Raw genomic sequence first — 25153 nt, forward strand, 5'->3', positions numbered from 1 at the left:
GAAAATCGAACTGGAGCGCGCGGACCTTTTACTTGATCATTTTCTCTCATAATAATGATTGGGTTATTATTCACTATTATCCATCTATTATTTTTTTTATATTTGATTTTTTTTAATTTTTTAATTTTACTTAATAATTAAGAAAATAATTATTAATAAAGTTATATATTTTTAAAATTTTTTTTTAATAATTAAGGATATTAAAAAATAATAAAAATAATAAAATATACTTTAATAATAAATGAATTGTAATAGGATAATAAGTGTATCACTACCCTTTCTGCTAAACTACGTACAGTGCCGGACGCGCAATTGAGTAATGGTTATGCATGCTGATGCAGAATACGTACTAATTCTTTCTTGGACATCATAATCAAGCAAATAATATGGGCTCTTTCAATGCAACTTTCCCAACAAATAATCTGGGCTCTTACATATACATGATCACCGGCCATTACTATTCATTTAATATTCCTTCCCACCTAATAAGACGGTACCTAAATTATCCCGTAGGTGAATTAATCCCCAGCAACGGTTCCTGCATACCATTATTACTACTACTATTAATTCGATCATTTGCAGCTAAAGCAAAAGAGTTCATGCGCCTCCGACAAATTCAAGATCATAAAGAAGAGAGAGAGAGAGAGAGAGGAGGAGCAGGATTGAAACATGCAGTTGATAGGGCGTTGAGAATATTAACAGCACCTCAGCGGCGAGCATTTATTGAATGCATGTAGATCTCTCTGGTTTACGGCCACCACCTACAACTTGTCAAAGTCCATACATGTTGATCTCATGCACATAAGGTTTCCCATTCTCTTCACATGACCTGCTATACCTTTCTCAGCTGACCAAAGATAGATAATTAATTAAATCTCTCTCTCTCTCTCTCTCTCTCTCTGTGTATATATATATATATATATGATCGTGTTGAGGTTCTTGATCAGAGCAGTGGTGAGACAGTAGGAGAAGTGTTGAGGTTCAATTGAGAGCACTACTGTACTTTAAAAAGCGGGCCGGATTCAAGGAAATGGGCATATTGTCATCGATGACAGGGTGGAGGGGACGGAGTGGGTTTGGATCAGCTTCAACTGCTGAAGAGGTTACTGAAGGGATTGATGCCAGAAACCTCACTGCTATTGTCACCGGTCAGTTACCTCTACATTTCTATATTTTATTACCAAATTAATTCCTCTTATTCATTTTTCTTTTTCTCTTGTCTCCATTTACTTGATTCCTCTTCTAATTCATTTAAAATCGCCCCTATTTCTTGCATTGCTAATCGATTATAGTGGTGACTAACATAAGGCTCCATTTGAATTCAAAAAGTTTCATCTCATTTCATCATTACAACTTTCACAAATTCTCACATAAAATATAAAAAATAATTAAACTTTTTCAAATCTCAAAATAATAACAATATTTTATTCAAACTTTCATTTAAAACCATCTCATCTCATCTCTGAATCCAAACCAGCACTTTAAGTTGACAAAGATATCAGTACGGTACTTTCACTATTTTAATCTAGTACAATCTAGTCATGTTAACTTATTTTAACAAATATAACTTGCTCATTAATATATGGAGCTTTTTATAAAATGCTAAAACAGGTAGAACAATACCCATATATGCATTATGATATTATTGCTGTTAAACACAATATTATTGGGTGGTTTTTCTAATTAACGGGCCAAGGAATATTTCTAATTAAGTTGGATCTATATATGATGTCAAGATTTCCTAATTTGTCATCAGCTCCGGCCACAATATTATAAAATCATTTCTAATTTGTTTTAGTCGAATCCCTGGCCAATGTTTTCCCATTTCATGAGGATTCGTTTGATCTTGTGATTTTATTTTTGAGAATTTGCCTCATATTTTTGAGAATTCGTCTCTTGGCCGGGATCCCCATTGATTGCGATATTAGTGATTAGGGATGCCCCCTTGGCCAGCCACTACTATACCAATTCCCAGCTTGCATGCACAACTGTAGCTATCTATCTATCTCTGCCTTTCCCTATCCCAGGAATTAATATTGGTGGCACGACTATATACATATATACCATGCATGCAAGGGAAGTGGGGTTGTGGCCGGAGGCCTGGGGTCCCCCAACCAGTACTCACGCTCTGATCTTCTTTATTATTTTCATTTTTAATTTAAAATTATTTTCAAATTTGAAATTATGATTTTTTTTTTAATTTTTAATCTTGGTTTTTTATGTGATAAAAGTTTTACACGTCGCAGTACTATTATTGGCTACGATCGTTTATTTGCATGTTTTCTATCATTACAACGCTATCTCCTAAAAGCATAAAACATGAGAACATGTTGATCATCTGAGCGTCATGTGGATGTTCATGGCTATTAAAAAGAGGGATAACGACAGAACAACCAACTAACTGGTCATGTCTATTAATTATTTACAACGCGGCTACATGTAGGCTGTATGATAAACTAGCTAGATCGATCTTGCGTAGGACTAGAACTTAAAGATCAGCATGCAGGCCAGGCCGATCCACGTACGACGTCATGATATATGAAGATTGGCCGAAGTTTAACATGATACTCGGATTTAAAATATCTTGAAATTCATGCGCAAACTAATTAAAGTGTAGGAGAAACAGAAATTCAAATGAGCTTTAAATTATTGCATGCATCAATAATAATTATGAGTGCATGATCTATATATATGTTAATAGTTTTCAAGATCATGTACTTCGTTCAATTGACTCGACTGAAGTTTTGGGTGAATAGTATGGATATTCAAATGAATTGAGAACTTAATGATCGATGTAGGTGGGGCAAGTGGAATTGGCTTGGAGACCGTACGAGTCTTGGCTCTTCGAAATGCTCATGTAATCATTGCTGCCAGGAACACAGAAGCTGCTAATGCAGCGAAAGAGCTTATTCTTGAAGACAACAAAACTGCGCGTGTGGATGTTCTGAAACTCGATTTGTGCTCAATGAAGTCCATTAGAGCATTTGTTGACAACTTCATTGCTCTTGACGTTCCCCTTAACATCTTGATGTGATCTCTCTCTCTCTCTCTCTCTCTCTCTCTCTCTCTCTCTCTCTCTCTCTCTCTCTCTCTCTCTCTCTCTCTCTCTCTCTCTATATATATATTTATATAGTTTTTTACCAAACTAAAATAAATGAATTCTATACAATTAATTATATTTTCAGAAACAATGCCGGTGTCATGTTCTGCCCCTTCCAGCTTTCACAAGATGGAATAGAGCTGCAATTCGCAACAAATCATCTTGGTAGGTAGCAAATTAAGTAAATTCCGGTCGGTCCATCATGTCGTCCCAATGACCAGAGTGCTGGTTAGAATTTTCTCACTTTTCACTTCTCAGGCCATTTCCTCTTAACAAATCTTCTGCTGGAGAAAATGAAGCAGACAGCAAGAACAACCGGAATCGAGGGCCGGATTGTCAACTTGTCATCAATAGCACACCACCACTCTTACGCGCATGGGATTCGATTTAAGAGAATCAATGATAGCATTGGGTACCTATTTGATCATCGAAAGCTTGTTTTGCTTTTAGTATTTGAGATTCTCAACTATGATTTACTGCAACACAACTTCAAGTCTTCATCTCTAATCACTTAGGATCCAAAGGTTAATAAGAAAGATCAGCTTGTTATGGGGGTCTGGGAATTAAGGGGCGAAGCCTAATAATTAATTAAACTTAATTAGTCTCGAATTATCGAGTAAAACAAACTAGTCATAAATTACAAGTGAGCTTCTTAAAGAATTTCGATTTTCCAAATAAAAATATATGGTGAATTTTATGGTATATTAGTATCATATGCACGTACAATCTGTATATAATTAAGATATATTATATGTATATGTATATGTATATGTATATGGACACACTTAATTATCATGAGCGGCACTATGATTCTGCCCTTTTTCATATTTGTTTCAGTTATTCTAACAAAAAGGCATATGGACAATCCAAACTAGCAAACATATTGCATGCCAAAGAGCTGTCTCGTCGTTTTCAGGTAATCATACTGTGATCTTTCATCTTTGGACAAAAGCTAGCTAGCTGTAACGAAATCTTTATTATTATTTGTACCATCTTTAATTATTTAGAAGACAAATATATATGTTGCTGATAGTTGTCAAATATGGAAATAATTTGTATAGCAATTAATAGGGTATATAAGCGTCGCGCACTCCGTCTGAAAGAGCAGTTCTACTACCAAGAAGTCTTCTATTTTTGCACACCTACACACCCGGTGACGTGACATTGTTTTATTTAAAAAATATAAAGACAAACATATCGGCATAGAAAGGAAGGAAAGTTTATCTCTCAGCTCTCGCATAGAAGGAAAGCAATTGATTTCGGAAAGAAAAAATCTACTTAGCAGCCATACACCATACATCTGCTGAGGGGAAAAAAAAAATGAGTTTTTCTACTCAACAAGTGTGTGGTATAAGGTTGTTGAATAGAATAACTCTTTCGAAAATTAGTTGTTTCTATCCAATTATGGCTGCCCATCAAGAGTATTACCAATTAGATAATGATAGACTTTCTACCTTCTACCACCCATTCACTACTACCTTCTGCACTCATTCGTCAGAAACTCGCTTGTTAGAAACTTTGCTTTATGTTAAGGAAAAGTAATTCTACTTAGCATCTCACACATCATGTACCATACACCACACTTCTTTTAATTTTTTTTTTTTTTTTATAACAAATATATATATAGTATACGAATGATTAGTAGAACAACATAATTAGTTTAGCATGCATAAAATAAATAATTAATTAATTAAAATATGTAAGGTGTGTGATATGGGATGATGAGTAGTATAACCCGGTTAAGAAAGTGACTAATGAAGTTGAATATTTTTTTAATTTTTTTAATGATTAAAGATGTTTGAAAAATAACAAAAAATAAATAAAAATTTTAAAAACACTATAGACACGATCAGCAGTTCAAGCTGGGCGGCCCCTAGCATTGTCTTTATGTCGAATCTCATACAGAAATAGAGGAGTGTAGAGCAGAGTTTCTGATAGGCGAGTTTCTGACGAATGAGTGCAGAGGAGTAGAGGAGTGATCCGGAGAAGCTTTTGAGCATGCAAACTGAAAAGAAAGAAATTTAAAAAAATAAAGTGAGTAGTGAACAGGTGGTAAGAGATAATAAACTTATCATTATTCTTAGAAATTTGGCAAGTTTATACTATCTGTCTCTCTCCACCTTGTAGATAGCGGAGCTTTGCCTCAAAATCAGGCATTTTTTTCATTCTTTCGATTCCACTCTCTTAATTTGTCTCTGTTTTTTCACTGCAAACCAAACAAAACCTCTACCTATGCTACTTTCTCAAAAGCTTGAGAAACGTGAGTTGTGTGAATCTAAGTACATGGGTCCAAATTAACCTATTCAATGCATATGCAAGTAGGTAGATCCAAATCCAGATCCTGACCCCACCTTTCCAAGCCCTTCATCCTTTGAAGAACATACCCATTTGGTTCATATCTCCAGAACGCCGACAAAGATCCATTTCTATCGGAAGGAGCATTTCCGTAGATCCTTTCCGTGACTTATGATTGCTTGAGGATGGTTTCCGTCGAACGACTGAAGGAGAAGAGAACTTCCCTCCCAAACGTGAAGAGAGCTTTGCCTATGAGATCAAGTCTTTCGAACTTCTAGATAATTAAAGAAATGAGAAGTTTTAAACAAGGGTGAAATTGACAATCCACGCCTAGTGACGTGGAGGATGTACAAAATAAACGGGTTTCTTGATACAGAGCTGCTATGTACAGTCGCCGGCTACAGTCGGAGCGGAGTCGGCTGACGTGGATGTTAAAAAAAAAAAAAAGATACACAAAAATGAAAATGAAAAACAGAAGAAAATTCTATTTTTTTCTTTCGTATTCCAGCTTTCTTTCGTGCTCTGGTCAATCATCTTCGGCTTCATGGTGTCGTTCCTCTCAGATCTAAACTCTGCGTTTGCTCTGGCAGCGTTTTAAGCTCTATCGATTTCATCTTGGGTTTAGGCTTCTTTGCCATATACCTAATCGCCGTCCCAAACATAATGGTTAGGTGAATCTTCTTTTCCCCAACCTCAATTCACTACAATACACTCTCATACGATCATACCCGCCCACCTATAATCAGAATTTTAGTCAAAAATTAAGAAAATTAACAAAAATCAAATGAACAAAAATATAGGCTGAAGAATTTTGTGAGGCAAACGAGAAAATGAAAGATGGCGCACAACAAGAGAGAGAGAGAGAGAGAGAGAGAGAGAGAGAGAGAGATTCACAAAGCTATAGTTTTTATATTCAATTAGATTTACCCTGGACGCGTCGAGGAAGGGAGGAGGCTGCGCTTCGAGGAAGGTTCGAGCTCCTCAAACACGTTAAACTGAAGAAACTGAGGAGAGAAACTAGGGAGAGGGATTATGTGGTCGTGTGCGTTTAGTTTTTTCGAAACGGTGCGTTTAAATTTTTTTCCACATCAGCAACGTTTACCCACCGTTTGCACGAAGCGACTGCATTCAGCATTTCTCTTCTTGATATATAGGATTTTCCTTTTGCAAATGAAAAATTCTAGTTTCTAATGGTACATTCACTACTTTTTAAAAAAGAAATATTATTTTTAAGGAATGGTTTGGATTCAGAGATGAGTTGAGATGGTTTGTAAATAGTAGAATAAAAATTGAATTATTTATTATATTTTGTATGAAAATTTAAGAAAATTGTTTTGAAATTTGAAAAAATTAAATTGCTTATTATATTTTGTGTGAAAATTTGAGAAAGTTATAATAATGAGTTGAGATGAGTTAAAATGGATTACAAATACAAACGAGGCCTAAGTATTTCTCTATCAAATATGATTGTCAAATGACTTGATAGGTATGTTTTTCCTTAATAGTAATATATTTTCCACTTTTTTCCACGACATGAACTTGATTAATTTGAGCTCGTTGAAGAGGCGTCCTTTTCTATTTCTCCTTGCCTTTCTTCCACTTTAGACGGTCCCTCTACCTATTCCCTTTATACGTACTGGCACTCGAAGCATTTTACGTGAGTCCTTGTTCTTGACTTATATTATTAATTGTTTCCTTCTATGATCTTGATTGCACTTCGCTACAAACCCTTCACTGGCCTGGAGAATTCTCAGAGGTAAGAAGGTTTCGTCAATGGAATGTCTAAAGGGTTGTCGTAGATTGGTATCTTCCCCCAAAGTAGTGTTGTAACCAAATATTCTTAGAAAGCTAGCTAGAAATTGTAACCAAAATTTCCTTTGATCTCCTCCAAGATACAAATTATGACAGACTCCGTGGGTCGTTTGTGCAGAGACAGGATATAGAGTGAATTTAGAGTTTTTTGTTATTCGAGACTTGCTATATGTACCTTAATGACACCAAAGCATGCATGCCGCAATGATTCTTCATTCATAAAATATGGTGTTACGATTCTACTTCAACTAAGTATGTGATTGGTTTGTAGTTTATAAGCCCCCAAGCACCCTTCCCTTATAAGCCAGTTTTCAAGAGTGAGTTCTACTTAGTAGGTTCATAACAAATGGTATTAGAGTCACCCCACGTATGCAGTCCATGTTGGCACTGTTGCAATCGTGTGGCACAGGGGGTGATGCCGGCATAGCAATGTTCATCCGAAGCTAGGAAAGACCTAACGCACAGAGAGCCAGTGTGAGCGTCAGGACCGCCGTGGATGACGACTGCGGAGCGTGGTGGTTGTTACGATCCCACATCAACTAAGTATGAAATCCGTTCGTAGTTTATAAGTCCCTAGGCACCCTTTGTAAACCACTTTTCATAGATGAGTTCTATTGGATTCATGACAATATGGTACAAAGTCCTGTTTGCAAGAACGAGAAGAATATTGATTTTCCCTGCACTATCTCGAGTTCTGCCAATATTCATTGCCATTAATCATCTTCTGATCTAGCTTCTTCAGCTTCCCGTACAACGCCTCTATAACCAAAAAAATCTCACCCTTCGTAGCCATATAATAGAAAAATGGGAGTTACAACATATTTATAATATGAAAACATTATAACCAAGTTCCCAACGGGGAAAAAAATATATCATATCTTTGAATCACATGATATAGCGCCCATTACTCAATTGTCCTAATTCATTGAGCATGTTTAATTTCAACGAAATGCAGGAAGAAGGTATAAACATTACAGCGAATGCAGTCCACCCAGGACTGATAATGACTCCTCTAATGAGGCATTCTGCCCTTCTGATGAGTACGCTCCATTTCCATCAACACAGAATGCATGATGAGTAGCGCAGCACTCAAACAAAAAAGAATAAAATTAGCTAGCTAGATGATATTCTTTTGCCATAACTTGGTCATCTTAATTTGCATGCAGGAATCCTAAAGGTGTTCACCTATTTCCTATGGAAAGACGTACCCAAGGTAGATTGGCCATGCAAGTTGTTGGATCTTTTCTTCTTAACAAGTAGCAAATTAAGGATCATGTTGAATGCTTTGGCTGATCATGATGAGAAATTGTTTTAGTCCTGACTGGAATTTTGTGTTTATAACAGGGAGCAGCCACGAGCTGCTATGTGGCACTCCACCCAAATTTGAAAGGTGTGACTGGAAACTACTACGTGGACTGCAATGAAATGGGGCCAAGTGCACTTGCAAAAGATCAAGTGTTGGCTAAAAAACTCTGGGACTTCAGCGACGAATTGGTCAAGTCGGCTGCAAAACCTTGAATACTTCTTCATACATCATGAGGATCTGCAGCTTGTTATAAATTTGATCGTTTATATTTGCTATAAACTCTCTTGTTTCATACCCCAAAACCAGCTTGATCCACTTTATAGTCGTTTACATCATATATATATATAGTGTCAGGGAGTGCCATTTAAGCAAAATACATCATGATTTGGTTATTGGTTTCGTATATGTGAAGAATTTGCACCGTGTCTGTTATATATTTAGATTTGAAAAATTATATTTGTAAGTTCTTCATTAATGATAAAGTATTGATTTGATTCAAAAGAGAATATCATTCTGAATTTTTTTACTCTTTTTGAATGTCTCAAAAAAAAAGATATATATATATATATATATATATAAATCACATGATAAATAATAAATAAAATACATAAGAAAAAGAAGTTGCTAATGGGGCTCGTCGTCCTCCCAAAGGCAGAGGGCCCTCACCAAGCAAGCAGACGCAGCCACCACGACGGCGGCAAAGACCGGAGGTACGATGAAGTCAATCTTGGACTTGCTGAGCAGGTGGGCCGGCAAGCAGAGGATCTCTCCCATCGCGTCCAACGGCAGTCTAACTGACCCTTCCTTCTCGTCGCACGCTGTGGATGACGAGGATATCGCCGACACGAAAGCAACCTCTGGCGCAAAGGAGGCCACCGCCACTATCACTGTCAGGATAGCTGTCCATGTTGCAGCGTAGACGATTAATGGCCACCGAGAGGTAAGGGGCGCGATTATGGAGGTGAAAACAAACATCATCGTCCTAACGTTGGATTATTAGCTAGTGAGTTAGCCAGAGAGACACGATTGAGTATATATACAGAGAGAGAGAGAGAGAGAGAGAGACCTAACTCACAGCTGCTTGTTGGGAATTGGTAGTTTAGGTGTGGGTTCGGTTAGAAATTACGGAGAGCTACTCCATTGACAAGAATTTGTTGTACTTTTGGGAATATACATACGTGTGTGAGTCGTGACAGTCGAAAAACAGACAGTTTGGCAGTTCTGTACGATGTCTGTCGAAAAGTCAAGCAAGACCAAGTACGCTCTCTCTCTCTCTCTCTCTCTCTCTTCTTCTTTTTTTTTTTTTTCAAGTTGATTTTTTTTTTTTTTCTTTGCAAGTGTTGATATTGTTATATGGTAGTAGATCATTGTCAATAAAATACAGAGTTCATAAGTTCAGAAAACAAAGGGAATTATATAATAGAAAATTCTATATACTATATTATCATCTTCTTTTTATCCTATTAAATAAGATGTGGTATATTTATCATTATTAAATAATTATTTATTACATTCTTTTTTATCATCTAATGGTAATGAATGTACTATATATTACTTAATATGATCAAAATAAGATGAGAGTATGATGTATAACATTACTTTTTTTTTTTCTTTTTTATCACGTTCAACATATGAGATTTAGGCATGGTTTGTTTTCGTGAGATAAGATGAGTTGAGGTAAAATTTGAATAAAATATTATTATAATATATATTTTTAATATTATTTTTATTTTAAGATTTGAAAATATTGAATTGTTTATTTTATTTTGTGAAAAAATTTGAAAAAATTATAATTATTAGATTAGATGAAATGATAATGGTTATGAAAGCAAACGAGACCTTACTTATTATATTTTTTCCTTTATTAATTATGAAGAGAAAAAATGTTAGAAAATGGAATGTGATCAAAAGTATTGAGTTTTTTTAACGAGAAATGTTAGTATGTCGTCTGAGTTTATTCTTTCATTTTGATCGTTTATGTATTTTTTTTTTTTACTTAATAATTAAGAAAATAACTTTTAATATATTAGTATATTTTTCTTCTTTTTTAAAAATATTAAAATATATATAAAAAAAATTATACAAGCGGCAGCCTAACACTACTCTTTTTTTAATTTCTTGATGATGATTCATCTTCCCACAATGAGTTACAGGAATTGAAGATAACAAATTAATTAGCTATTATATCTTATCATAATCATTATCTTCTTTGACTTCTGCATTTATATTTTATCGCCAAGTTGAATTACTATCTTCAGACTCTGATGGCTGTTGAGTTGTCACCGTTTGGTGCAAGTCACATTTCTTGAGACAAATCATTACAGAAAATATATTTCTTAATTGACCTCTAATCTCCACCTTTCCTTGTCGTTTGTTTCGATTATTCTTTGCCATCATTTAGGTTAAAGGTTGTTGATGGATTGGAAGTGGTAGGGGCGGATGGTGGTGGGACCAAAATCTATTATAGTGTTGACTTTTCTGAATACATCTGTATGAATTAAAATGTAAAATATCACGTTTCATTCTATTATCCATATTTTATTTGAAAAAGAAGAAAATCTTCATGTTTTTTGAATTCCCCCGTTGTGTTATAGTAACCCCTCCACTGTGTCTGTGTGTAGGTCTGACGCAATAAAGAAGGAAAAAAGCCCCAACAGAGGATGCCTGCTTTTGCATCGTACAGAACAAAATTCATTAAACCAAGCCAGACATGCTGGGAACAAAATCCCAAATGCATTAAGCACCATGGGAACTAGTAAAATCTTAATTAAGAATAAGAACTCAAAAATTAAATAAACAACCCAGCACATGAAGCCAAATCCAGAAAAGAACCACAACCACGTTTCGGCAGGAAAAGCCTGATTGCTAAACCTCCAAAGTAGGCTGTTAAATCAGCTGCAAAATCTCCAAAGCTGGCTGTTAAAATCAGCTGCTAAACCTCCAAAGCTGGCTTCTTTAATTTAAAATCAGCGTTCAGATCCACGAGGGGGAATCCTGGATGATGACCATGTCGAAGTAGACCTTGAACTGCCACCCCCACCAAATGACGACCCACCTGAGGATCTGCGGTCATCCCTACGCCACTTATCATCAGCTTGGGATATTCGGTCATCCTGTCTGCCTCCACCCCACCGATCAGATTCTGGAGGTGGAGCCTGCCCGGAGCTCTCAGCTCTCTCCCGCCTGAACCTTGGGACAAATTTTCCAGGTGCTGGTGCTGGTGCTGGTGCAGGTGCAGCAACAGCTGGAGCAGCAGATAACAACTCCGTTGGGGTGGCCACAGTGGGAGGCTCAGAAGGCTTTAAAGGCCCCTCAGTGAACCTCCTCAAAAGCGCTTCTCTCCTTTGCCTCTCTTTTTCTTCCAGTTCTTGTTCTCTTTGCCTCTGCTTTTCTGCAATCTCGTCCAATTTTGCTTTGCGCTCGGCCTCCTCCTTCCTTCGCCTCTCAGCTTCTGGAAGTCACAAAACCACAAGAATTATACATTATGACATATTAAGAAAGACAACCCATTTCTCTGATCCAATGGTAATTTACATCAGCAAATAACTGGGTAATGAAAAAGTAAATACATCACCAAAATGGAACACGTTAATTATCAAAGCAATTCATGGTAACAGATGGTAAGAGGGATGAAGCATTTCCTTTATCTTTACAAACTTATAACTGGACGGAAAACAAAAAGTTGTGTCAAACAGAAGTAATTTACCTTCGCGCTTCTGTGCTTCCTCCTCCTCGTGCAATTTTCTCTGCCTTTCCTCTTCTAAACTCAAATAAAACTTCAACTTCCTCATCTTCTCTCTCTCTTTTCTTCTGGAATGCAAGATTTGTGAGATTCGCTCCTCTCTCTCCCCTCTCAATCTGGCATATTCTTCTTCCCGGCAACTGACAACCCTTTCTTGAAATATTTCCTGCACCGAAAAAAAAAGAAAGGAAAAAAAAAATTCATAGTTTGTCAAGGCACAAGCCAAAGACTGCCAAAATTACAACATATTTAACATATTTACATTTGTGTGCTGTCATAAAACAGGATGTGGTAAGCCTGATGAGAAAATAGAACTCCAGAATAAAATGGGAGCAGAACAGTATGAATTCTGGGAACCACTTCCAAGACGCACACTTTATAATCAATATAAGTTCAGCAGTCTTAATTACAGACCAAATCAGGTACTAACCTTATTGTGCTTAATTCGAGCCAGCCTCTCCTTCTCCTTTTTCTCTGTATCATGGCGCTGTTTGCTTAGTTCAATATCTTGCTGCAGAGTACCACAGAACAACCGGTAAGCATAGTGATGAACTTAAGGGTCAGAGGGGGAGGGGACAGGGGTAATGATTTGTGAACAAGAATCAATTTGCAGGACATGATACGAATGAAACTTTACTATATGCAAACAAAGTACAGAATGGAACTTCTCAAAAAAGAGATCTCCAAATTTGCAAGAAAGCAATCCTTCAGGATGCTGCAATAATTTTAGAAATACCTGTTGCTCGTGTTCATGTAATAGCTTCTCCTCCACTAAACGCTGTTGATATGCAGCTTCAACCAGGGGAGCAGCCTCTTCTCTTTTTGCTCTCTCCAAATAATCCATGGTTTTGGCAATTTTCTGCAATTTCTTTTCCATTTCCTGCCTTTCTCGGAGTTGCTCACTCAAAGTCAACTCCATCACACTTTGCTTCGTAAGTTTTTCCTGTATTGAGAAAATGTCAATACTTTCTGAACCTTTGCTAAGCAGATAAAAATAAAATAAAACCACTCTTCAACTCACTCCCTCTATGACCGGCTTCTTTCCTTTCCATTTAATACGTTGTGCAGCTTCCTGAAGAAGAGCTTGGGCTTCTGCAAGTTCCCGCTCCTCTATTTCCCTACGTATCCTTTCATTCTTCCTCTCCTCATACTCAGAAGCCAGTCTTTTTCTTTCTGCTTCCTCAGTTATCTTTTGTAGTTCCATCCTCTTTGACTCTTCCAGACGTTCCTTCAAAGACAAAAAAGATTCCTTAGGAAACAATTTAATCACAACTAAAGCTTAAAACATCAAGTTGCAAGGCACAGGCAAGAATATTAGTTTACAAAGAACCTTCTCCAGAAGTTTGCGCTCTTCTTCTTCTTTGCGTTTCTCAATGAGGGATTTTCGAGCAAGTAGTCTCTTATGTTCCTTATCCACAATCTCAGTTAAACTGGGAAGCAATTCACCAATTTTTGAGGCATTTCTAGCAGGAGGATAAATCATTGCTCTAGCTTTATTTAAAGTTTCTGCAAGGGTGGCCAAGTGATCTCTTAAAATCTCTGACTCAAGACCCTGAAAAACAAGAACAGCCTAAGTAAGCCACATCCACACCATGAACTATAAAAACCAACTTCCTTTAAGGAGGTGATAAAGCAGAAAATTAGAATTATCGCCTTAAGAGAAGCCCTTCAAACCATTAAATCTGCTGACTATGCAGCACACCATGTATGAATTTAGTACCTTAGCATGGCCAATCACAATGTACATAGCAGTACATCCATGATCATCGGAGCAATATTACCTTTCTTCCTTTGGTGTTAGCTTATCTAATTTTCCTTAGTGAATGATTCAGTTAGAATGGTTATCATTCCAGATGGACGTGATAGATTATGTCAATACAAAATCTAGAATAGGAATTAAAACAGAAAAATTGATATTACTAAATACAAAGAATCACTTGTTGCTCAGGATAATCAAAGCCAGTAGGAATGTAGCTCAAGTGCAGATCAAATGCTTGTTGGGAAACAGATAGCAGAATATAAACCCAACACAAAAAACAAACACCACAACTAGTGTAGCTGGTGTAGCTCAGCTGAAGATGTAGATATGCGGAAATGGAGTCTGAAAGTTGAGCAAGAACTCAGGCATGCAAAAGCATAGGATCCAACATCAGTTTTTTGGGTATTCCACACTAGCTGACCCACCAGACCAATTATACAATTTTAAGTCCCATCTTGAACCTAATACCAAGGACCAGGTGAGAGAACAGTCCCTATATATAGGAGAAATTCAGATACGGCCTAAATAGATGCATTAATATGGCAATTACCAGTGAATTGAGGCATTTCATGACACAATCGATAATGAAAAATAACCACGGCCAAAATATAACCTAACAACAGACGCATACTTAAGACGGTTTTTTTTTCATACCTATGAAAACAGTAAAACTACATCCAAGTAATTATCCAACTTAAAATAGTTCAATCGAGGAAAATCTGGTTTGTACAGAATTCCCAAACATGCACACTTTAACACAAGTTACACCTGCACCCCTGTAATGTGAATAAAAAATAAAACTCTACCCCCCCCCTCCTCCTTCCAGTGCCCCTCCTTTGTTTAAAGTTTAAACAATAAAAACACTATAGGAAAATGGTCATACAAATACAGCAAATCCACCCAATCCAAAATGGTTCTCACAAAATCAAAGTTCCCAAATGAACCTAAACAGTTGGTGAACTAGTACCAAAGTATAGCCCCCCCAGCAAAGGTTTGCAGTCCTATCCAAGCTGACAACATTGGTCCACCACAATTTTCTAGCGGAGTTGCAACTTAAAATGCCAAGTAGGAAAATTAAAAGAAAAATACTATTTTTACCTAGATTATCACCTATCAAACATGTTTATCTGTACCATTTCAAGAAACGGAAATGCTCAAGACACAGGATAAGTGGACAGAAAAGCTTTACACTGTTCACATGAACAGCAACTTATTTTTGTCCTCCATTTTTCCCCCATGCACTTATCCCATGTATGTACATGGTGCTTCAAGAAATCCCAACCTAGCCATGTGGACCATTTATCATCACAATTTGGACACTTGTATTCAACAGGTTGGGGAGGCAACCAAAAGCACAAAGTTTGAAGGCACAAGCATAAGCTTACCGTGTTATCAAAAATAACAACACCCTTCATATGGTCCACTTTCAAGGCCACAAAATTATACTTGACTGCATCCACAGATATCTTTTCCACAACAGAAATATCAAAAAATGGAGTCATCTTGGATAAACTTTCAATCTTCATCATCTGGTACACCCGGGACGCCTGGAAAGTGAAAGGGCAGCATATTGAAAATAAAGACCAAATGCATGGAAAGCAATAAATTTATACCCGAGAAACTATAACCATCAAGACAGACACAAAAATGCACCTGCTGCAACAATCTCAAGGTGGTAAGCTTTTCCATTGCGGGAACATATTGAGACAATTGCAATTCTGGGACAGAAGGAGCCGACAAAAGCTTGCCCCCAAACTTTGAGATTTTGGTCAACAAGGGCTGAACTTTTGAAGCAAGATCTAGAGGGAAAAATTCATGTTCTAAAAGATGATAAAGGTCCTTCACTTCTTGAATCACACAAGACATTACACCTTTGGCAACCTGCAATGATGCCCAGAATAACTAAACTTGATTGAGAAAAAAATATTGTAAAAAATACTTGGAAAAAGGTTCAATATCAGTAAGTTACAGCCTAGATTATTTCCCAAGTAAACAGATAATTATGGATCTCTTCAGAACTGGAGGGTTGTACTAGAGGCAAACACATTTCAAAGAAAACTAGGTTGCCAAAGAAGTGAAATTAGAGGCACGCAACTAATGAGAACATTATATCACATAAAAAATTCAAGCATGCTTAAGTGGCCATATCAGCAACAAGCGTTCCCAACCCATTGAAAAAGAAAATCATATAATAGGACCTCCAAATAGGATCAAGATGCATACGGGACTCAGGATGAATATTCCCTTATCAGGATGATTTAGCATTGCCTTACTACAAAAGTGAAGTCCAAAATTTCTTACTAACTTTGTGATCAAGATCTAAGCATTCCCAACCCACTGAAAAAGAAAATCATATAATAGGACCTCCAAATAGTATCAAGATGCATAAGGGACTCTGGATGAATATTCCCTTATCAGGATGATTTAGAATTGCCTCACTACAAAATTGAAGTCCAAAATTTCTTACTAACTTCGTGATCAAGATCTCTATCAGCATTTCATGGAGAGGAACTGCAGTCATGGCAGAAGGCTAAAAGAAAAGATAATTTGTTTAAGCTCAACAACAACCAAGGCATTCACCAATAACAAGGGGTACCAATTGCACCAACTAAACAGCATCTATAAAAAGGACATCTTAAAGCCGAATGTCAATAATCTCGAAAAATATTGTCTAGTCTACAATGTACAAGTATATACTGAAAGCCATCCACAAAAGAATGTATGCAATATTCACCACAAGAATGAAACCAATAACTAAAAAGGAACAAAGAGAAGCATAGCCTAGAAAAGAAGAATTCTTACTAGTTCAGAAAGGAGGGATGACCTTGAGAGCTGGGAAAAACAAGAAAGGAACAGAGAGAAAGTAATCAGAACTGCAAAACTGTATGAATCAAGTAAAATGAGACAAAATCCAGTTAAACAATTTCAGTACCACGTCTTTGCTCTCAAGTTTAGACTCAAGATTAAATCCTATGAGATTAGCCATTCTCAAGTTCCTCTCTTTCTCATTCTCTATATCCAAATGAGATGCACCATGGGTGTGATCATAAGTATTTACTGAAAGGGCAGCCAATACTACAGATGATGCTATCAATTGCAAATCCTTCTGGCTCAGGTTCTTATTGAAGCTTTTCTGTAATAAGAAAAGCCTGAACCATGCATAAGCATGATATAAATGGCTAGAAGAAATCCAAAATATTTCAGTTAGCTTAGCATAATAAACAGCCATCAAGGATGATTTGGGCGTCTTCTTAACCATACACATCAGTCCGTGAATATCTTCAATAGATCGAAAGGCTTCCTGCAGAAATATGCAGAAAAATATTAACAAAAGAGATGCGGTTTTTAACATGACTAATAGGCAAATTGTGATTTATTTCTTTGTTTACACTCAACCAACCTGTCTAAATGCACATAATAGTAAAAGGAAGATAGTAAACCTGCCAGAGTTCAAGTTCAGTGGCAACTTTTAGCTGCTCAAATCTTGTCTCAGCATACAGTTGCAAGCTTTCTGGAGCTGATAGATCAGGCCGGTCCCTCTGGTCTCGATACTTATTGAGATTTGCCAAATGATTCCTTATGATCTCACACAGCCTGCGAAACTCTGTTGTTCGTTTGTATTGCTTACAAAACTGGAAAGCTCGATGTGCCGTCATCTACACAAAATTTGAAGTTTAATAAAGCTTCATTTAATCCATTGAAAGTGCAGATTACTGAGTGCACCAATAAGATACGCAAAAAAATACAAATAAAAACTCAAAACACAGAATATAGTGGTAGATAAAAATGATGAAATAAATCAGAAAATAATGAAAAATGATGGATTTTTATTCAAGCATTAAATCTTATTGGATGTAACATGCACACAAAAAAAACCCTTGGTTAACGAATAAACAATATAAACACAAGGGGCAAATAAGTAATCACATTCCACTTATACTACCTCATGCGGTAAAACTAATCATTTGAATAGCTTGCTCCTTAATGCTAAAGTTATTAAACAACACATCCTCATCCTTCCGCGCCATATCATATCCCAAAGATGATGAAATAGGATGAATGGAGATGGTATTTTGTAAATAAGTACCTATCTTAAACATATTAACCATTTCTTTCTTTTCTGATCATCTAAAAGAGGAACAAAAGAAACATATTGTTCTTTCTTCAACATTCTGATCTCTAGTGGACCTCTCAGTAGGACTCAATTTCTTCCCAGAAACAGATGATTACTTATCTGCTTCTTACATTTTATTTGCTCTTTCTTTTCTAACAGATGGTCAGAGGTTCATTGGGGTTCAAATCCATTAATCTAATATACAGCAGATATTTTCTCCCAAAATTGTGCATCTGTTGCTTCTCTGGCTGCAGACTGGGGGTAGAATCACTCTTTGTAATCAAATTTTCTTTCCCACACAAGCCAAAGGGAAAATTGGTGAATTCAGCAGGTTTATTAACCACTTTCCTCTATCTTGAATTTGAAAAAAAAAAAAAAAAAATTCAAGATTACTGATAATGGTATGCTATAGCAGCTTCTAAAATGCAGGCATTATTTATTAAAAAAAAGGCAGTCAACGTTCATGTTTTACTTACTATTTAACCAGCAATTACTTTTGAAGTGTTATAAGCCAAGTCCAGAAGACCTTCACTGTGACTAAAAGATGTAACGCATTTTTTTATCGGTAAATAAGAATTTTATTGATGATAGAAAGTAGGCATAGCTCAAGTACATGGGTCATATAAAAGAGCAACACCTATGCATGATTTCCTAGGGATAGAAGAAAGTCATGAATATGCAAAAGTAATTACCTTATTTAACACTTAATATAAACACAAGGGGCAAATAAATAATCACATTCCACTTATACTACCCCTCAGGCAGAAAACTCATCATTTGAATGGCATACTCCTTAATGTCAAAGTTAGTAAATAACATGTAAAAATACAACACACAAGATCAACCTTTGCGTGTACTTAAGATATAAAAAGTTCCGTTGTTATTATTATCTTCTATGGGCTGGAGATATAAACTATGCCATCAAATATCAAGAAAAAAAAACTGTGATAATTATTTAAAAAAAATAAAATATAGCAATAATAGTCCATGTAAGGCAGTCTTTTTTATAAGTAGTCCATGCGAGGCAGTTATAAACTTAATGAGTCGAAATGCAGCTCCCCAGCAATAATACTAAAGGAAAGGATTGTATTTACTAACCGCATATAGTGCTTCCAATTTTGAGTTGTTTCGTAATATTTCAAGCACTGTTCTATACGTTTCCCAAAGAAACTTAAACCATGGTGTCACAAGCTCCCGATCAGATCTATCTTTTCCTTTCTCTCCACTCACATAGCTTAGCATTAAGTCTTCTGGCCTTTTATCTGCTTCTAGATCTTCAACATCAAGAGCTTCTTCTAAGGCTTGTGCTTGGGTACGAGCTTGTTCGGCTCGCTCGGTTGATAGATGCATGAAATGCTTGATCACCTCCTCCAAAGAACCAACATTTACTTGCTGACATATGATACGATACTGAATGAGTCCATCCTTGGCAAACCGACCTCTGCGCAAGTCTACGCACAGCTCTATATACTTAAACATGCTCCTTTCAAGTGGCTTTTGCCATGCTCTATGTCTCCGTGAGGTGAAAAGGTCATGAAGTGTTTGCAAAGCATCTTGCTTCTGTCCGACATTAATCAACTCTGTGTCATATATATCCCAGTGTGTCAGTTCAAGAACATATGATCAAGCCAAAACTCAGGCAAAATAAGTAGATGTGTCTTTAGTGAAGGCACTACATCAAGTGATAAATGCATGAGGTTGAAGTATTCAAGCACTAGAGAAGGATAAAAGATGCGTATCTCCAATGTCAATCTCTAGGCACATTACAAAAGAGAGCTGAAGAACCTAGTAACTAAATAAGAAAACCTGTCAACCCATGTGGTATTCACAGCCACAAGAAGTGATTATAAGCTTCAATCAATTCAAGAAAAAAAGTTGCTTATTCAAGCTAAAAGAAAAGTATATTGTTTGAGGGGTTAAAATGAGCTCCCATGTATAGCACCATAAGCAATAGCATTGCTAGTATTGTTTGTTTGAACTTAAGTATGAAACCATAGTTTCAAGCAATGCAGTAAAGATCCCAGATATAGATCTATCGTTTGAAGCAACCTACTAAAAAGAAGGTTCACCAGTCAGAAAAAGCAGCATAAATATCTGCCACTTACCTTCAGCTCGTTTCAAAGCATTTTCTGGTTTAGCAAAACTCCCCATATCAATCGATTGACCAAAATCAGATTCCTTGCCTGCTCAAATACAGCATGGGATACCAAATTAATAAGAGATCCAGACTCTGTAATAAGTTAACACTTCTCAACCCAAATTCAAGACTAACCAACAAAAGGAAAAAATAAAAGAAACTTCATTCTTTTACCCTGAGAAAGGAATGAAATGTTTATTTAAAAGGCCAATTTGATGCATATTCACATGGAAAAAAAGGAAGAAAGCATTTTCAGTATCAAGTGAAACAAAATTCACTGGAGATGCTTCATTTTTGTGGGCCCATTTATCCCCTTTCTGACATGAATGGACAAAAGTATAACAAAGATCAATGAAGTAATGAGACTGCTTCAATGTCAAGGAATAAACTCCTTGGTTGAGAAATGATTGTAATTGGAGTATATTTTTCTTATTGTTTTTTTCTTAAATAATAAGAATCCAGGTTAAAAATAAAAATTCTTTAGCAATATGAACTCATGCAAAAATAATTCATTAAAAAGCAGAATCCTTAGTAAACGGCTAATATTAGGATAGGAAATAAATCATATGGTATACTTGGGCTTTTGCCTATTCTTTTGATCAATAAAATCTTGTTTACCGATCAAAAAAATCACATGGAGGATTTTTGCACAAACCATTTCATGTAGCACACGACCAACTTGGGAAAACTAAGGTTGCATTTGGATGCAAAGACTATCTGAGATTATCTCAGATAGTTTCATATGGATGAATATGCTCTCCATCCAAACACACACAACTTAATTCATCAGAAAAAATCTCACTTTTTTCATCTATACACATCATTGTTCAGCTGAATGAAAATTCCCTGCAGGACCCATATAAAGAACAGCATCTCATAATATTTGTTATTTATGAAAAGTAACTGTGGGACCCATCCGTATGTTGGAGCGTGTAAGGTTGCGGGACCCATATCATTTTCTAAATGACAATTCCTTGCAGGACTCATCACTACCATCTGAAAAGTATCTGATAAAATTTTTTATTTATTAGTATAACATATAAATAAAATAATTATTCCATCCCTACAACAACAAACCAATCATTGATGGGACCCACTACTTTTTCAACTTCCCATAAAAAGTTAAAACATATCTTAGCTTACTTCATACATCCAAACACATCTCAATGGGACCCTACTCTTACACAAAACCCACTCAAACATCTTAACTTACTACTATTCACAGCTACTCTTACCATCCAAACGGAGCCTAAGGGTTAATATAGCAGTAGACTACAGAGAACATGTAACCACCACAATGGCTTCTTACAAATGTAAAATAACCCATTACTTATTTGGAGTGTAATTTATCTAAGCAAAACTACACATAAAATTGACTATGTCCTGGCCCCTGGGCCTCTGCATTAGCAATCATGCAGAATTGCATTAAAATCAGAGAAAGGCCATCCTTTTTTATAAGTAAGATAATTTTTATTCATAATCAATAAAGTGAGGCATATGCACCATCTAGGTGCACAATGCCTAATAACAAAGGGAAAAGAGGTCAAAAAAACTCCTGAATACTAAATTTAGGAAGACAAAGCGAGCTGCCATCCAATGGTAGTTATCTTCAAAATTCTGATCATTTATTTCCCTCCATTGGCACCACATCAAGAAAATTGAGGTCATTTTCCATAATGTTTTCTCATGAGGACTCTCAAACAGCCCTTTCCAGCACAATAACAGATCTACCACCCTTCAAGGCACAGCCCATATCGGTTAAGCACCGCTTGCCACAAAGAGGCAGCTACCTCGCAGTGAAGTAAGGCCACATTTTTAGAACCAGCATAGGGCATAATAAATACAGTCCGTTGTGCAACAAAAATAAGTTACGTTTTGTAATGCACAAAGCACCACCACACAGAGAGTGTTGCCCGAGTCACAGTAGCTTATGAGTTTTGTGTCTCCTTTTTCCTTCATCAGTCGCTTATGAGTTAACTAATTAAGTCCACTAAATAAAATTTTAAAGTCAACTTTTATTATGAGCGCACACATCATATTCTTCGTTGAAATCAACTAAAAGCAGGCATATGTCTCTTCACTACTATTAGTCCATTAGTTGAATCAAGTGATAAGTACAGATAATAGCGAACATTTAGAGTGAATAAAATTAAAATGGAAGCACTTGTGAAGAAAATAAAATTAGAGAGAGAGAGAGAGAGACCTTTCTCCCAAGAACTGTGAAATATCAAAATGAAACAGCAAGCAGCAAACTTACATTAATAGTTAATAACTTGGAGTTGCGTGGCTAAAAATTAAAATCAATAGCTCTTTCCTTATCAACTGGGACGAGAATACGTTAGGTCTTGCAATAAAACATCATCGTCTTAGTTGTATATTTATTTTGGACGTGGGAGACATCAATACAGTGAAGAACACTTCCAAAGATCCTGTATTGTGAGTTCTATCGTGATGAAGAAACTCGACAAAGAAGCCAATGTTTTTATTCTCATGTTCTCCAACGGGTTTCGAAGAATCAAATTCTCAATTCCTGGAAATTCGAGGTTACGTATTACGTATCAAATATAGAATCGGGATTCATAATCGAAGCTTCAAATTTCCCGCAACCAATTACATAGAAACTAAAATACACTCGCGAGTCTACGACTACTCATATTTTGCTGTAACCGCTCGCAGTTTTCGGGCATGCTTATCAGAACAGAAGTTCTTTAAAGACCCACCGGATCTGCTAGTTCTTCACACACACACACACAGACACACAGAGGGAGGAGGAGAGACCTGGATTTAAGCTCTTCTTATGGTACAGGATCCGCTGCGAGGTTGCCCTAAGAACCGAAAGACGAAGAAACGAATGGAGCTCGCAAGTCTACCTGCAATCACTCTGCCATCATGGTCGTACCAGAGTTTGTAGCCAAAACTTTACAATTTCAAATTATTATTATTATTATTATCTGTTATTATTATTATTATTATCTATTTTTATTATTATTATCTGTTATTATTATTATTATTATCTATTATTATTATTATTATGTAATCAATACGTATGATACATTCAGGACTAATTTAAATTCAAAATTTATTTAAACTCATTTTATCTTATTATTACAATTTTTTTAAATTTAAACAAAAAATATAATAAAAATATAATTTTTTTAAATCTCAAAATAACTTTTTTAAATTTCTATAAAAATATAATAAACAATTTAATTTTTATTCTACTATTTACAAACTATTTTAATTCATCTCTGAATCTAAACCACTCATGATAACAATATTGGATGGAAGAGGGGCCTGCCTTGATTAAGCGGATAAGAGAACGGTTTCATCTCATCATTATAATTTTTTTAAATTTTTATATAAAATATTATAAATAATTCAATTTTTTAAAATTTTAAAATAATATAATATAAAAAAATAATATTTTATTTAACTTTTAATTTTTATCTAAAATCATCTTATCTCATCTTCCTATTTAAATGAGATCCTCGTTTGCATTCAAAACCTACCTCAACTCATCTCATCTCATCATATCATTATAATTTTTTTAAATTCTCGCACAAATCATCTCAATCCTTCCCAACTCATTTATGAATCCAAAACTCATAATTGTTTGATTGTTGTATAATGTAGTTACTTCTGAATGAATACAAATACAATTTAGTTTTTCCTAAATAAAATAAATAAATAAATAAATAAATAGGTATGATACATGGCACCCCAATTAACATCCCCATATCTTTTGAGTGTTTACTAACTACATATAGGCACCACTTGAATTTCCAGCTTCATATCTCTCAACTCAAACCTCTCCCCATTCTGTTACTGCCGAACATGCCAGTATCACCACATGTGATCATGTGGGAATATATATGTTTCTATATTTTTAAACTACTTTGTTATTATTTATTACTATTCACAATCTATATCATTATTATTCATAAATCATTGAGATACTCTTAGTATCCAATAGGAACCTATTGATGCTCCGCCACCAATCACAAATGTCTAATCTAGCTATTCAACTCTATTCCCATTTCTTAACTACGGTTATAGAGAAGACAAAAATGAAACTACCAATTTAACCCACCAAACAGAGGACCAAAGTGCCTCTTTTCTCACTTGTAACCTCAAATAATATGTCCTTAATTCACAAATTGGACAACATATAAAGTATGGGTGTTACCCACATCCCCGGACGGCCCCTCCGACCCAGCATGGGCTGGGGGGCAAGTTGGCCCCCGAGCACCGTCCCCTTCCAATTGACCGGGGATTGGCCCCATGGATGTTTGCCCACTACCCATGGCGAGGACTCCGTCAATATCATCAGCGTCCCACTAATAGAGAGAGAGAGATACCTGGGCCCAGTGGGGGTGACGATAGCAGGGAGAGAGCCTGAGAGACCAACGACAGAGACATAGAGGAAATAGAGGGAGATCGGCAGTGGGTGATTTTAAAACAAAACCTAATTTAAAATGACATCGTTTTGGAGACTTCTCTCCAAAATGACGTCATTTTATTAAAGAATATTTGTTTCTTTAATATATATATATATATACACACACACATATATATATATATAATAGGGAACGGCCCCGGATGCGTTAGCCCGAGGGTGCACCTGACATAATGATTACAAAATAAAAATAAAAAAATTCAGTAGCTTATTTGTCTGGGAAAAGAAAATACAAGGTTAAAGAAAGACAAAAAATCAAGATTAAAAAAAATTCTAAATTTCAGTAAAGTATGAGTATTGGTCTGCATCCATATTGGATTATCTATTTACTCTATATATAATAATAAAATTGAAACAAAAAGAAAGGAAAATGAGTAAACTATCAGAACAAAAAGGACATGAAAAATAGACGTCAATTCATGTGCGCCGTGG

The 25153-nt window shown here is 35.9% G+C and overlaps 3 protein-coding genes across 4 annotated transcripts; 1 reads left to right on the top strand and 2 right to left on the bottom strand.

Moving 5' to 3' along the window:
- The first annotated feature begins 463 nt into the window (after positions 1 to 463).
- Positions 464 to 9014, top strand: LOC109006782 (short-chain dehydrogenase TIC 32 B, chloroplastic-like). The gene is made up of 9 exons (XM_018986166.2): positions 464 to 806; positions 953 to 1148; positions 2799 to 3030; positions 3186 to 3265; positions 3359 to 3512; positions 3938 to 4016; positions 8163 to 8247; positions 8374 to 8420; positions 8552 to 9014. Exons 2-9 carry the CDS (start codon positions 1031 to 1033, stop codon positions 8723 to 8725), a joined length of 969 nt encoding a protein of 322 aa, XP_018841711.1. The 5' UTR covers positions 464 to 806; positions 953 to 1030; the 3' UTR covers positions 8726 to 9014.
- A 101-nt stretch (positions 9015 to 9115) lies between these two features.
- LOC109006767 lies at positions 9116 to 9572 on the bottom strand. The gene has a single exon (XM_018986142.2). It carries the CDS (start codon positions 9489 to 9491, stop codon positions 9138 to 9140), a length of 354 nt encoding a protein of 117 aa, XP_018841687.1. The 5' UTR covers positions 9492 to 9572; the 3' UTR covers positions 9116 to 9137.
- Positions 9573 to 11149: 1577 nt separating this feature from the next.
- LOC109006781 (eukaryotic translation initiation factor 3 subunit A-like) lies at positions 11150 to 23163 on the bottom strand. 2 transcript variants are annotated; one of them, XM_035689553.1, is made up of 15 exons: positions 23044 to 23163; positions 22523 to 22795; positions 20234 to 20311; positions 19227 to 19708; positions 17455 to 17670; positions 16947 to 17315; positions 16817 to 16846; positions 15668 to 15895; positions 15400 to 15561; positions 13586 to 13807; positions 13277 to 13483; positions 12992 to 13198; positions 12686 to 12766; positions 12220 to 12421; positions 11150 to 11964 (listed from the first exon to the last, which is right to left on the bottom strand). In XM_035689553.1, the coding sequence occupies exons 3-15, from the start codon at positions 20277 to 20279 to the stop codon at positions 11480 to 11482; spliced, it is 2937 nt and encodes a 978-aa protein (XP_035545446.1). In that variant the 5' UTR covers positions 20280 to 20311; positions 22523 to 22795; positions 23044 to 23163; the 3' UTR covers positions 11150 to 11479. The 2 variants fall into 2 exon arrangements, with proteins under 2 accessions (XP_035545446.1, XP_018841709.1); XM_018986164.2 differs by lacking the exon at positions 22523 to 22795.
- Between the last annotated feature and the right edge of the window lie 1990 nt (positions 23164 to 25153).

Source organism: Juglans regia, chromosome 4 (genome assembly GCF_001411555.2).
Source record: "Juglans regia cultivar Chandler chromosome 4, Walnut 2.0, whole genome shotgun sequence".
In the NCBI taxonomy this organism is placed as follows: Eukaryota; Viridiplantae; Streptophyta; class Magnoliopsida; order Fagales; family Juglandaceae; genus Juglans; species Juglans regia.